This window comes from Scophthalmus maximus, chromosome 1, assembly GCF_022379125.1.
Source record: "Scophthalmus maximus strain ysfricsl-2021 chromosome 1, ASM2237912v1, whole genome shotgun sequence".
In the NCBI taxonomy this organism is placed as follows: Eukaryota; Metazoa; Chordata; class Actinopteri; order Pleuronectiformes; family Scophthalmidae; genus Scophthalmus; species Scophthalmus maximus.
The window spans coordinates 6,379,264-6,394,325 of NC_061515.1; the positions used below are offsets into that span (position 1 = coordinate 6,379,264).

The 15,062-nt window shown below is 38.7% G+C and overlaps 1 protein-coding gene across 2 annotated transcripts in view; it reads left to right on the plus strand.

The window, feature by feature from the left end:
- Window positions 1–15,062, plus strand: part of LOC118312027 (CUB and sushi domain-containing protein 3-like) — a 181,061-nt gene that overhangs the window by 41,399 nt on the left and 124,600 nt on the right. For both annotated transcript variants that reach the window (XM_047335105.1, XM_035636285.2), the window contains exons 5-10: window positions 1,796–2,042; window positions 8,861–8,973; window positions 10,086–10,163; window positions 11,546–11,633; window positions 12,256–12,380; window positions 12,880–13,001. In XM_047335105.1, coding sequence (XP_047191061.1) covers window positions 1,796–2,042; window positions 8,861–8,973; window positions 10,086–10,163; window positions 11,546–11,633; window positions 12,256–12,380; window positions 12,880–13,001 — 773 coding nt within the window. The remainder of the gene's footprint in view (window positions 1–1,795; window positions 2,043–8,860; window positions 8,974–10,085; window positions 10,164–11,545; window positions 11,634–12,255; window positions 12,381–12,879; window positions 13,002–15,062) is intronic.

Below are 15,062 nucleotides of genomic sequence, written 5' to 3' on the forward strand. Positions count from 1 at the left end.
ACCTTTAGTTTTACAAAAGTCTGTAGTTTCTTACCGACTGGATAGTTACCTCTGCCACATACAACAGGACCTTTCGGACTGATCAGCATTTTTATTTACTTTTACTTTATTTTTCCTCTCGCACCTTTTTTTTTATCTCTCCACTTGTCTCTTTCCTTTTCACTTACTTTTTCCCTTTTTTTTCTGTCGTCTGTCCTGCACTTCTCTTTGTCTTTCTTGCTCTTTTTGCCTTGCTTGCCTTGAGGACACTTAATGCTGACTATCTGACATGATGTTAAAAAGTGATATTGCTCCTCTGCAGCACTTTAATGTTTAATTTCAGCCCATAGCCAATTACTCTACAGATCTGCTCGGCAATCTTTGAGATATCAGCTTTAATGCATTACAGTTGCAATATACAAAACAATATACAATTTCTCACTCGGCACACGTTTCTATGTTGGAGAGTATAATGAATTTAAAGCAGAAGCAAATTATGAGTCCATACGTTTCCATTGTTACAAGTCTGCAGGCCTTCAACAGATGAAAGCCTGGCCTTGGTGCAGTCTAAAAAGGAGTCTGCCCTTGATATGAATCATATATGTTAGGACATCATATCTCACACTGTATAATTTTGCCACCTCTGCCCTTCCTATAAAGACTTGCATGTGTCAAAGGACATGCTAACTAAGTAGCAGCCTCTGCTCTCCTGTCTTTTCCCTCTTTTTATTCATCTTATTTTGAAGTTCATACATCTGCTTCCTTGTTCCTTGACCAATCGTGTAATGCAGCATACAGGAATTTTCCAAGGCTTGCTGCTTTGACAGCCCTGAGTGTAGCGCTGCAGAGCCATCAAAGGTTTCAGCTGGCACAGCTGAGTGTCACATATTAGTCTTAAATGATGTGAAAACTGTGAAAGCCCTACCATCATTACAATTCTTAAGGGAGGAAAAAAAAAAAACGAATTCAGGGATAGAGGCCGGCGAGTAATAGTATTAAAGATCTGAGAGGGTTCGGAAGAGAGGAACGGAGAGAGAGATGGAGAGATATTAGAAAGGGTGGGGGAGAGAAGGGAAAAGGGACTTGGAGTGAAAGAGAGCAAGCCACTGTTATGGTGGAGTGCATTAACATTCAGCTGACGTGCCACGCTCCCCACACTGAAAAAATATACAATTTCACAGCATTATAAGCCCTGTTTATCACCATTTGTTTGTTTCCTGAAACATGAGGGGGCTCCGAGGACATGAATTACTGACTCTTGGATGGAGGAAGGAGACTAGATGGGGGGAGAAAGAAAAAGCACAAAAGAGAGAGAGTAAGGACTTTTCCTATCACATAGAAGCTGCTCAACAAAACCATGATGGAATTAGTACACAATTAATTGCTAAATATTTTCTGCCAATTCACTCATGTGAATGCTTCATGATTGTTGCCATTGTGAAGAAAACACAACCAACCTTTTAATCTTGCATTCCACACTGTTATCAATTCAGTAATTGTGCTATAATTAGCTTATTGAGCAACTAATTGACTGACCGGTTAATTAGTCTGTCACTAGACTCCATAACTCAGACCTGTGAAAACCAATAAAAATTACTTGTGCAGCTTCCTTTTTATATGACCTGTCCAGCTCTGGCATCAGCTTCCACTTTGGTCTGTCTAGTTTACATTCATCTGAGGGGACAGGTACATATATTTTACGCCTGCAGCCACTTTTCCCCATTTTGAACTTTGAATAATGGCTCCGAAATAAGAGACCATGTTTTTTTTCTCTTCGCACCCTCACCACCCTGCTTTTTCTCTTTGTGACTGATAGCGGAGGACACGTGTGGTGGCACCCTGAGGGGCTCCAGCGGGCTCATCTCCAGCTTCGATTTCCCCAGCAGCGACTCCCTTGGCACCGGAGGAGTAGGAGGTGCTGCAGGCCTGGGCACCAGTGGGGAGTGTAAGTGGACCATCCTGGCGGATCCGGGGGATACCATCTCCCTGGTGTTCACTGAATTTCAGATGGAGGAGAAGTCGGATTATCTGGAAGTAGAGGGATCCGAACCGGCAACCATCTGGTGAGTTGGGCTGTGAGAAGGAACTTAGTATTTGCTTTTGATCAGATGGTCATTTAATTGGTACGTAAGTCATTTTGGTATACATGGACATAGGTATGTGTGTGTAGCACAGTGTTGACAAGGTGTTAACAGAAAGGTTTGATTTGTGTGAGGAGACATTTATCACAATCGTTAAAAGTATGGAGTCAGTTCTGTCTCTCACAAGAGAATGTTTTCATTAAAGGGTTAGGTAGTAGTAAAGTAGTAGTAGTAGTAAAGTAAATAAACCAAGACCAAACTTTCTCAGCACTGCATATCAAAAAAGTGGCAGCGATGCAAAGAAAGATCCCTTAACACTTTGATTGCTTGGGTTGCAACAATGAGCTACAGGATGGGAAAACAGCAATTGCAATGGACACCTGGAGAGAGAGAGAGAGAGAGAACAAATATGTTTTGTCTCTAGATTTACTGATCGTAAGAAGTTGGCCGCTCAGAGTTTATTCCAAAGGGTGGTGGGGGGTTGGTAAGACGAGTCTGTATTGCCTTAGGGTTCTGTCTCAGTTCTTTGGATAACGAGAAGGCCTGCCTACTCAAATCGTCAAAGCATGCAAAGGAACAAAGGTTCAGTATGTATGGTTTGACCATGCAATATTTGAAGTGCATGTATTGGAAGCAACAGCAAAGAGAAGGAAGCCAGCTGATGGCATGCAAATGTACCTTCAGATTAATTTTCATGAACATTTGTGTGCAGAGAATATTTTAAATATTCCTTTTGCTTATGATTGAATTAAATTAAATCAATTCACAGAGAAGGCATGTGAATCCCTGTTGCATAATTCAAATGAAGGTGCACATGAATCTTGGACAGAGATTTGTTTGAAAAGCAGTCTTCAGACACTTATTTTCTTTGTAGTCTTAATTTAGAAGTGACTCCCGACTGAAACAAGGAAATATGAAATGGCTTTGACCCCCAACCTTGAAGTTAAGGTTATCCATCTTCTCCGCGTCCTGTGCGAATATGAGCATCCACCAGGTTTATATTATCCTGTCGGGCATTAATTATAATTGCCTGAAACTCAATCACTGAGCTGCAAGCATTGTTGTCCCTGAGAGTTGTCATTTGGAGTCCGAGACACGGTCAGTGAGAGAGAGAGAGAGAGTCAAATGGAGAGGTGGTTGAGTGTGCCGATGGCTGCAAAGTATTGTATGTTGATGTAGCCGAAGAGAGTGTGACGGGGGGGGGCGATATAAGATGACGCTGATGTGATTTGACAGACCATCAGGTAACCACTTCTTTTAGGTATAATAGTTCCAGATTTAACTGTCACAGGAATGCCCCCAGTGGCATATGCTTTGTGTCATCATGTCTTCTACTGTACAGGATTAAACAAAATGATTCTAAATGGTTAAATATTTAATCATATTTTATTACTTTTTATTTTAATTTATTATAAGTTATTCTGGGATAGAACAAAAAAAAATAAAAAAAGGTATGTATAAATGTAAACAACATATTTGTACATTGACCATAGTAGAAATTAGTAGTAATTTTTTCCATTAAGAGGTTTCTTATAAGATCTTAGAACTGCACATAATGAAAATACTACGTGCATCATTATTTTTTATTTCAAAATATCAAACTCTTATGAATAACACATGAGATTTATATGGATTAATTAAACCCTTCTAAGTCACAAGTTGAGCTATATTATGAATTGCAAAACACAAATGTTGAGTTTTTGTTGTCATCTCTCTGTCTTTCCTTTAGATTTACAGCCGAGCTTTAGATCCATCCATTGACCCCAAAATTTAAGGGTCTCAGCAATTATAAAGTTATTAAAATTTAAGAGACATTTTTTCTTTTTAACTTTTCACTAGCAACATCCAAGCAATATTTTTAATATAAAGAACATCCTTTCAGTTAGGCTGGTACATTTGTATCTGATAAAAAATAAAATTAGTTTCAGCTACATTTTTTTCTACAATCTAGTGTCTAAGGAGAATAACAAATACAGAGGAGGTTTACTTGTGTGTGATGAGAAGACCCCACACATCACTTGAATACTTTGAAACTCCAAGATGACGTTAATCCATGTCACCAAATGTCAGACGATGTCAGGCAGAACTCTTTTAAGTCCTAGAATCCAAGTGGGACCCAGTGAGCTTGAGTGCAGCAGGGCAATAATTTTAGACAGATGGCTTTTGCTCTGCCAGGTAAACAAACAGACAAGCAAACAAACACGATTCAAAGCGACCAATTCTCCCATGCCCATAAAATTCATTGCTCTTGCTCCCCCTCTTTTTATTAGTGTCTATGACGGTGCACAAGGCCATTGGACACCTAAACTGTGAAGCATCCTCACATGTAGCACAAGCAGCAGTCAGAGACAAGCAAAACTGTCAATTCACCCTTGAGGTTTAGAACTCCTTAACAATAATTGACAGGCTGGAACCTCAAAGTCAGACAGATTCATCTCCTTTTAGCCTTTTTCAGGCAAATAGACGTGAAGAGTGACCCAGTTTAACTTGTTATCCTCCCTTAACCTGTGGTAATACAGGCGGCTATCAAGTGTTAAAGTTGAATACAAATATGGAAGGCAAAATATGAGTTGCAAATTAAGAAACGTTGAGCCCTGACATAATTATTGTGGTGCTGGATTATAGGAGTTAAAGACATAATTCAATAGATAGCTAATATAATTAATAATGAGATCAACAAACATATCCCACATACAAATTCTGAAAATTAGGCCTGTGTTAACTTTGTGATGAGATGGGTCCTTTTTTGTCAGTAGTTGTGTAACTTGCAGCTTTTAAATGTTCATCTTCAAGTTATTAAGGAGCTTTGGTAGATTTTGGTGTTTCTCCGTTAAAACTTTCAACACATTTTCTTGAAAACATGAACGCCTTGTTAAATCATTTAACAAGGCGTTATGGACTCATCACTAATGGCCTTTACTGTCTCAAGATTACAGCCTTCTAATGATGTGTTCTCAGCTCTCTCCCATCATCATCAAAACATCAAATGAGAGAATATCTTTTGGTTTATTTCTACTGTAGAGTTCAGAGACTTGACAAATCTTTGACAATCTGTGGATTATATGCGATCTTAGGAACAACGCTTTACTATATCACTTATTGTTGGTTTTTGTCTCGCATCTGTAGATGTAATTGCATATGAATGTTTAAATCATTCAGACAAATGTAGTAGTTGCTATAAGATAGAAAACATAGTAACATTCGAACTGCCCAGTTTCGACAACCAGTTTCCTGAAAGTGGATGATAGATGATTATGATTATGAAAACCAATTTGTGATAGTTGAGAGTCCACAAAATCCAGGACCATCGGGCATGAAAATATGTTTTGCTGACACATGTTAGCAGCTTTTATCCTTTCATCAATTGAAGATTTCTATCAGATCTCTGCAAATGAGTTTATTGATCCCATCGTTGTCACGCTGGGGAAGGTTGATGTGAGGCTACACATCAATCACAGTGAAAATAGACAAAAAAAAGAAAATCTGTTTCCTGTTACAAAAGCCGACATTGGAGTCTTGCTAAACCGAGGAAACTGTTATTTGTTATTCTTCTGACCTTTAATATGATTGTACAGCCTTGTTCAAAAAGGGCAAAAACAACAAGCTGCGGATTACATGTCAGTTATTATTTCAAATATGACCCCAAAGCATAAAGCCCGAGAGGCTTTGTGGATATTAGATACAGTTTTAACGATACATTTTGTAATTTGATCAGAAAAAAACCCTATCTCTCAATTTAATTTTCTCTCATCCAGCATATTTGCATCTGTTTCTGATTACCTACTGTAATATTGATTCTGCATGTTGTAATTATATAAACAAAGCTGAGAGTCTAGAGCAGATTACTTCACTGAGCAATCTGGAAATATCTTGCTTGGTTCACTGAATATGAGCATTGGCTAAATGGTTCTCAGTGGAAGATTACAATATTCAGAGCAGTTCGGAAATTACCATATGTATTAGATTCCATTTCTTCTTTCTGGGATTTATTATTGATCTCCTCAGGCAAAATATCAAAATATTTCCCAAAGCTCTGCTTTCCTGTGATCAAAGTGGGAAGAATGCAATTTTTAATTGAAGGAATGTGAATTGACAGTCGACCCAGGTAAGTCAACATGGCAATCAATGTAAGGGGCTACTGGATATAAAGTGACTGGCTCCCTGTTTTCAGGAGCCAATCTGCTGTCAGACGTGGACCAAACTGTATGAGTATATCTCCTGACCAGCCTCTGAAGAGGGAATCATTTGACGAGGGATGGAGAGCACATCAAATATTCTTACAAATACTCCCTCCTGTCAGATTTTATAGAATATGAGTGGGAGTAAAAGAAAAAATTACCAGGCCCTATCTTTCCCGACAAATTTGAATTGAGCGCTCATTATCTTGGGTGCACCTACGTCTAACTCGCCTCTCTGTGAAGATAAGTATAGGCACCGGAGATTTCAGCTTATCTCTCTGGACTCGAGGCCACGTTTGACCACAGAGCCTGCACATGGGGACTCATTATGTTGGTATTTTTGATGAGATTGCCATGCTCCCCTCAACCCCTCATCCTTTCAAATTACTCAAATTTTACCCAGAGAACTACACGAGAGCTTAAAAATGTACCTCACAAACCCATGTCAGAATGTACCATTCGTCCTCAAGATGCCACGAATCAATATTATGAACCAGTTCATAACTCAGATGAAACCAAGCACATAAAAACACTGCACTCATGCCAAGAAGTAATGTCAGAAATATCATATTGCATATCTATAAAGGAACAAATAGATGGTGAGTCTAAGTGAGTCATCAGAGATGGAACGGCAGTGCATTATGTGAGGAATCTATTTTTCCGAATTGGACTTTCATCTTTTGTCGCTCAGTATGCACTGGAGGAGATACAATAAGAAAACAGTAGACAGCACTCACTTGTTCTTATCTATTTTAAGGAGACTGGCTAGACCACTTTCCACAAGTTATGCATTTGTTTCCATGACAGTTACAATGACAGTAGCAGTGGTGCGCATCAATATTTTGAGTATCGCCCTGAATTATTATTATTCCGTGCAACCATTCAGCTGCTGTTTCAATTGTAACACAAGCTGGACATACAAGGACAGCTTGTGAAAGAAAATGGTATGAAAAAAAAGATATATTCATATTATCAGTCGCAGAACGTTTTCCCCAACATGATACCTTGTCACCTTGGATACATACAGTACGTATATCTCTTCTAAAGCAATCACGTGGATATTTTGTCACAAGTTGTTTTCCTTCTCTGATGGCCTCCAGCCTGCGAGCTCACTTGTGTTCACGTGGGAGCGCAGTTGCTGCGGGAATGATCAGAGTTTATTTCCGCTGTTGTAACCCGGCATTCCAGAACCCATGTCACAATTCATTTTTTTCTTTCTTTGTAACTATCATGTGACAGGAAGATTTTGGATGCTGGCTATTACATTTCGTTATCATACATTGATCTGTCATTCAGGAATAATTTACAGTTGATGGCACATCATGTTTCACTTGCTCTGCCAACTTCTGCTGCGTTGACAACTGTATATTCACCTCTCCTGGACTTAAATTTGTAACATCACTCCTGTGTTGCCTGGAGCATCTGAGCACCTTCCTGATGGGTATAGCTTTATTGTCACTATCCATTTTCTTCTACACTTCCAGCGGGAATCTCGTGATAATTTGCAGCTTCCGCTGCAGGAAGCATGTAGGCAGTTTCCTCTAAATAGTTCAGCTTCTTGAAGCCTGCTCTTTGTCATTCTGCCCCATACATCGGTGTCATTAGCATTTTATCAATGACGCAGTGAGAGGAAAGGTCAACTTTTGTGTGAAAATCAATTACCTTTTAATTCCCCTCTCGGAGCTGCCATCATCTACCCCCACGATGGATAATATGCAATACAAATATCAGGATTCAAAATTCACATTTAGATTACCATTCAATTACAAATATATGCAACAGCCGTTAATCTGTCAAATAGATTTATTTTACTCTTTAAGGTAATGAGGTTAAGGCTAACATTAATTCAAAATTAGGAGAAATCAAATGTCAAGTAGACATTATGTACTTATTACATCTACTAAGTCACCCTCTCTTTGTCTCTCTTACTTTCTCACTGCCACAATAACATCTTTCATTTGGCTTTTTTCTCTCTGCCCCTTGGTGGCTTCTGCAGTAAAATGCCAAATAATGCCAAATACATTACAAAGAAAATGGACCTTTAACACAAGGGCGCACACCTAGACACTATCTGTAACAAAGACATCACTTGTGAGCACCCCCACACAAACAAAATATTGTTTTTTATCCTCTGAGCCAATTTGGGAACATGGGTCTCAACTGCATCATCCTTTTTTTCAGCCTGCCCCAAGGCTCTGTTTATTGGCTACAATGACATCGTGTGCTATTGACTGTGGTATGACAGGAATAGCAAGGCAATAGAAAAAAAGCCAAAGCTGGTTAGCCAGACAAATGAGAAGGCCCCTGGCAGCTTTAAATGTCTATGATTATAGAGCGTCCCTGATGCTATAGCCACACACTGAATAGAACTGATGCAGACATGAAGACAGACCTGGTCTAGCAACACACAAAGTTTTGACAGAGACGAGCTCACACAGCGTAAGTCATGTCTGCACACGGGTAAAACACACAGACCTTTTTCTCTGTGTTACTATTTGTCTTCCCAGTTTCACACACAAACACAAAACACATGGATTACAATGACCAAAAAGCTATGTAGTTGAAATAAAGTTAAAACCGATGACGTTATGTTTTCTCTTACTTGTGACTCTTTACACTCAGGCTGACAGGAATGAATATTCCAGCACCCATCATCAGCAACAAAAACTGGCTACGGCTGCATTTTGTGACGGAGAGCAACCACCGCCACAAAGGCTTCAGGGCTCAGTATCAAGGTAAGACATGATTACTTCAGTTACGCATCGTAATATAGGGTCCCCTTCTTTGACAAAGGGATCTTCGTTGTAAAACACACTGTAATTACAAAACCCTTTTTTAGATCTACGCTAACCGAATATTAAACGGTTTGATTAATGTCCCCTCTGTAGAGGACACAGATTTTTTTCCAGCTTCAAGCCATTGACTTCAAAGGGCTAAGGGACTATGTTAATCAAATATTCGAGAGATAAATACTATATATTCTCTACTACTTCCTCTGATAAAAACTCAGCTCTGCCAGCTCAATAATCCATTGCCCTGACATTGTTCTCTCGCATTGCTTTTAAGTTGGGGTATGTGCTTCACATACCTTAGCACAGAGGCTTAGAGCCTGGCCCCGAGCCAGATATGAAAGCTGCAACTTCGCCATAAACAGCTCTATAAAAACTTTCAACAAAGTGCATGTATGGCAACACATTAAATCAAGACAAAATCAATTGTTTGAAAAATTCTTTTGTATTTATGCAAAGGGGGGAGATACTTGATGAGCACTGAGGTTTTATTTTAATGCAGTGTGCTTTTGAACATACAGTATAGCAGGTCTTGTTTGGTCACTGATTTTTATAGTTTGTTTTGCTTTATATATCATTAATTGCTTTTGGATATTCTGTTGCTAGTTCAAAATTATGACAGCTGATTGCATCACTTGGCTTTTGTGAGAGATCTGGGCCCTGCTGTGTTTAATAAGTCAGTCTAAAGTTATGTAGAATTGCAGTCCTCGGGCTCCTCTTTGATTCGGCGTGCTATTTCCCCCCACAAGCTATAACCATTAAATCTGCTCTGACCAATCAATTTCTATCCACTGTTTAATATGTCTGAGTATTATTAACAGACAAACATGAAAAACTAATTTAGGTTTTATAGAATTGCCAAGGCAGCCCTTAGGAAGGCATCAGAGCCATTGAACTCATTCATTTTGAGAAAGGATGCACACGAGTAGCAATTACATGTTGATTTTCTTCATAGGACCAAGTGATATCCAGAGAAAGAAACACTTGTACTGTAGCTTCTCACATCTAATACTGTAACTTCTTTTATCTAATGAACTCTTTCTGTTGCTCTCGACCAGTGAAAAGCTCTGGAGAGCTAAAATCCAGAGGGGTAAAATTATTACCAGGAAAGGACAACACTAACAAACTGTCTTTGAGTAAGTCTTTTATTTTTCTTATGCAACTGTTGCATTGTTTGGATTTTTTGGTTTATGTAGGAGTTGCTCTCTGGGTCTTTGTTTTTTTCCTTTTCTTTCTTGTCTCATTTTTGCTGCATCATTCGGTGACAGAATTAAGCTACAGTACTAGATTTTGAAGTGCAGTCTACTTTTCTTTCTGATGCCACATTTCCCCTGCAGTCCCAGGCTTCCTGTCCAGACAGAAATTATCTCAGGCCTAATTATGTATATTGCAGAATAATGCTAAATTTGATCAGTTTCAGTCTCTCAAAACTCCCTCTTTCTGTATAGTGAAGCAATACATCAGCTTGACTTATGTTCATTCACTGCGTGATCTATACACACGGCAGTAGTCAAGGTTGAGTGACCACTCGCGCAGATGATTTGTGTACACTCAGACTGAATTGAATGCATTCTAATTGCTTGCGGAGCTCGTCATTAACATAAATCTGGAACACAATTCCCTTTAACTCCACAGTGTGCTAAACATTTCAGTGATAACAGGTTGTAATCTTTATTACCTTATGTGTCATTGATTCAGCATGGAGACATGAATAATGCAAAGGGCTGTAATCTTTTCCAAGAGATGATTCTGTATATCATTTAAAAGCTGCTTCATTTGCCTTGTGGATTCATTGCATATAATTGAACCCATAACTGCATTATAACCCACAACAATTAACTTCAAAGCTAATAAACTCCACGAAAGAAGTCAAAGATGAAAAGACATGCGGGTAAAACTTCTTGCATTAAAACAGATCTTTGGGTCTTTGCGTGGGGTGGGGGTTTATTTCTTACTGCATATATGACAGCAAACCCTCAGGATAATTATGATGACAACATATTTCATAAATTTTAGTTCCAGCGCCTGGGATCTTTGATTTTCAGTTTGGAACAAGGAGAGATTGATGAATTCCAATCAACCTCTTTACATTCCTTCAGTAGTAAAAGGCTATGGAACCATATTGGCAAGGCTTTTTTGTAGCTCCTGCAATTGATAGTTAAAGGTTATTTTATCCTTTCCTCACTACTGAGCCCAGATACATGTCCCTTAATTTTGATTAGTTCAGGTAAGAGTTGCTCTTATCCTTTGCACTCACTCGGATATCACAGAACATGAATGTTTGTTCACAACAGTGCTCACAAATAACTGGCAGTTGAAAGTCTTTGACATTGCGAGATGAGGTTGATTTGTTGATTTCCTGAAAGCAAATTCTGTTACCAAACATAAGGAACATTCAAACAGGCACATTTATCTAACACTCAAGTGCTTTTCACGGCAATTAGTGTTTTTTGAAAGTATGAAGCTCAGTAAATTAAAGTATCTATCTCACAGTTTTCTTGGTCCTTGTCTTTCTCAGTGAATGAAGGAGGAATCAAACAGGTGTCTAATTACTGCCCTGACCCAGGGGAGCCGGAGAATGGCAAACGGATTGGCTCTGACTTCAGGTAATTTGGCGTTTCTGTAGCTTTTTCGTAGATAAGAGCTGGAATAGGAAATCAAGCTCCTCCACCCAGTTTGAGTTGTGAGATCCAGTAACTTTGTTACTTTACTGTCATAGATTTGATGTATTTACAAAAGCTGTGGACAATTTTCTTGTCAGTATTTATTAGTGAAGTTGATCTCTTAATATTCCCAATTTATATATCCAGTTTCCCACAGTTTACTCTAACATTTAACAGACTTTGTATACATGTTGGTCTGTGTTGTGCATTGTACAGAATACACAGAGAACCCATGCAGCTTTAGACACACCGTATTTCTAAAAAATAAGCCTGTTGCACCAGAGATTTAATTACTTGCCTCAATAAAGTCCATGTATCCATGTAAATATGTTTGCATGAAACTTACATAGTGTTCTTTGAGTCCAGAGGAGATGCATCGTGAGATCGTGAATAATTGAATACATTCACAAATGTATCTACTGAATTTTATATATATTGATCCACAGTGCAATATAAACCTGCAATGAATGACATTAAGAGTAATGTGTTGCATATTTGATCAGGAGTCTTTTTTTGAGGCATTGGTTGCTTTTCCCGGCGTAAACGGTGTTTGTTATCTTCTTAGCATCGGAGCAAATGCTCAATTTACCTGTGATGAAGACCATGTGCTGCAGGGCTCCAAAACGATTACCTGCCAGCGTGTAGCCGAAGTCTTCGCTGCTTGGAGCGACCACAGACCCGTCTGCAAAGGTGAGCGCGGCTGCTGAAGAGCTAATAATAAAACAGTTTGATTAAGGCAGTGCCTCTGGATACAGGCTCTATGCAGATAGAGGAAAGTTCATTTCTGTTAATTATGTATGAAAGCCTCTGCTGCAGCAGTCTACTTTTTCATTCCCTAAAAAAAAGGGTTGCCCTGCCTGTTTTTCCATGTTTCATAATACCTAATACCTTTTAGAATTTGATTAATGAAAATGCTGCTAATAGACCTTCTCTCTCCTTGTGCAAACAATGTATTACCTTTCTGTCGTGTTACAATACAAGAATTATTATGCTGCCTTCCGAGCACCCTGTCCATCAATATTTATTGTAAATTTAACAACCCGAGGACTGACTTGTAGGTATTGTGGATAATTTATACTTTATACACACACTGGATGTAATAATTAATATATTTTTTAAATTATTCAATGATATTTTGAATCTGATGCATATTGTCTTTGTCTTCTTGTTTATCTTTATATTATTGCAGTGAAAACATGTGGGTCAAATCTCCAGGGACCGTCAGGGACCTTTACGTCCCCTAACTTCCCCATCCAGTATGAGAGTAACTCCCAGTGTGTGTGGATCATCACGGCCAGTGATCCAAACAAGGTACTTCAGCAGATTTAGGGCCTTTCTAGCTTTGGAGTATTATTAGTTGTTGGACTAATTCTACTGTAAACTGCTGCTGTTGTCATATTGGGCCGCATCACTGAAAGGGCTTATTTTTATCCTCTTCAGATGTCTAAATTGAGGAATTAAATGAGGATATAATACAGTTCATTTCAGTCACACATCGATGGACAAATTAAATTTGTGTCACACCTGTTTACATCTGCTTTACAGCATAAATAAAGCAGTTGCACTGTGAATATGGCAATTATAAATATTTACTGGATTAATTTATTGACAAAGTCGCTGAAAGAGTATAATAAGTGGTCCCACTTGTGTATTTTCAAAACACGTGTAACAGTTCCTCATTAATTATATAATAAACACAATTTTCTGCTGTTGCCCCATCGAGTGAACCCTCACCTTTCTACATTAGAAAATTCTCCTTCCCTGCAGGATACAGTTTTTGCCCAGGCATTCCCTTTCTGCATCTGTATTTATGAATTAATTCATTTTTCAAGGGGTTCCCAGGGTGGGAAAAGGTTACATAGAAAATGCATATATTTTGACTTATGTTCACTGCGAGTGTCCCTCATTAATACATTTCGCTGCAGTGGATCGCAATTCTGTTGTCACTAGACTACCAGTGTGGCCGCGGCTGTTGGAAATTGAGCGATACGCTTCAGTTATCTGGGGTAACAGAAATGGAGAGAAATAATGATTGAATGAGACCAGCTTTTCTCCAAAGTGAAGAGGTCAAAGCTGTTTTCCAATTGGCCATTTCTGCACTTCTACATCAAATATGTCTATTGGTATTCTGTCCTGTGAGTCATATACACAGGGGTGTCGTCTAAGTGCTATCCTGCTAATAAATAATAACCAACCAGTGCCAATTTAGAACACACTGACAGTACGACTGGCACGTGCCATAGCTTTGTGCCACTGCGCCCTCTCCTCTGCAAACAAGCCATTGACTTGGCACTGAAAAACTTGGTCCATTAGTGTTATAACAGTAATTATGCTTATGCGTGCATTTTAAAGAAGCTGTTACACGTGGATATAGTGCAGACATTGTCCTCCCTATGACCAGAAAGGATTATGCTAAGGATGAGCACTCGGCCATTGTGTTTGCCATCAACAGATGACACACTCATGCCATTACAAGCCATCAGTTTCCCGTGATTATAATTAGTGTAAGAAGATGTTTACAGTTTGATTAGTGAATATGTCATTTTTTTGTGATATGTACATTTGTTAAGGGAAAAAAAAAATGTACCGTTGACAGCTGCCATACATTCATCAAAGATACATGTGGGAAGCCAATTGATGATTCTGGACTTTTAATATTTTCATGATATTATTGGTTCATAGTATGCACCATAAGACAACGTGAAGAGATGCTGCTATTAGTTTCTTTAGTGCTTTGATGAATGTTTGTGGTGTACTTTGTGGGAAAGTATGGCATAGACCTGAAACCTTAGACAAAGACAAATTTGGTGAACTAACTCAAAAATCTGATTTGATATTCTTTCCTTCCATTTTCTCTTGACGCTATTGTTGATTTGACTTTTGAGTTGTAGTTTCTGCATTTTTCATTCAAGTACTAGACTAAATTGTATATTATGCAGCAATCCATAGTATGAATATTAAAACCCTGCAGACATCTATGAATAAGGGAAGCCACTGTTGCTGATGCTGGGATGACAATCAACGCTGTGTATTGTATAGTAAACCCAAAATTGATCTTTCAAAAGAAAAACAGTCTGGTGAGGTAGGGAACAAAGGGAAGGGCTGCGAGTGGCCACAAATCTTAAAACAACCACTACCACGATTCAATGACACACAAAACACACTGCCATTATTTTAAAAACACATTGGGGTCACCACTCATAACATCTGGTGTAAATAGACAACCAAACAACTGTGTGTGTTGCCGGTACTTGCGGTGGACAGTACCGGGCCTGGTCTATTAACAAGGAAAGAAAAAAAGACTCCCCGACAGTTACAATTAAAGAAAAAAAAAGATAACCCTGCCATTCAAGACCGTAACAATGAGATAGG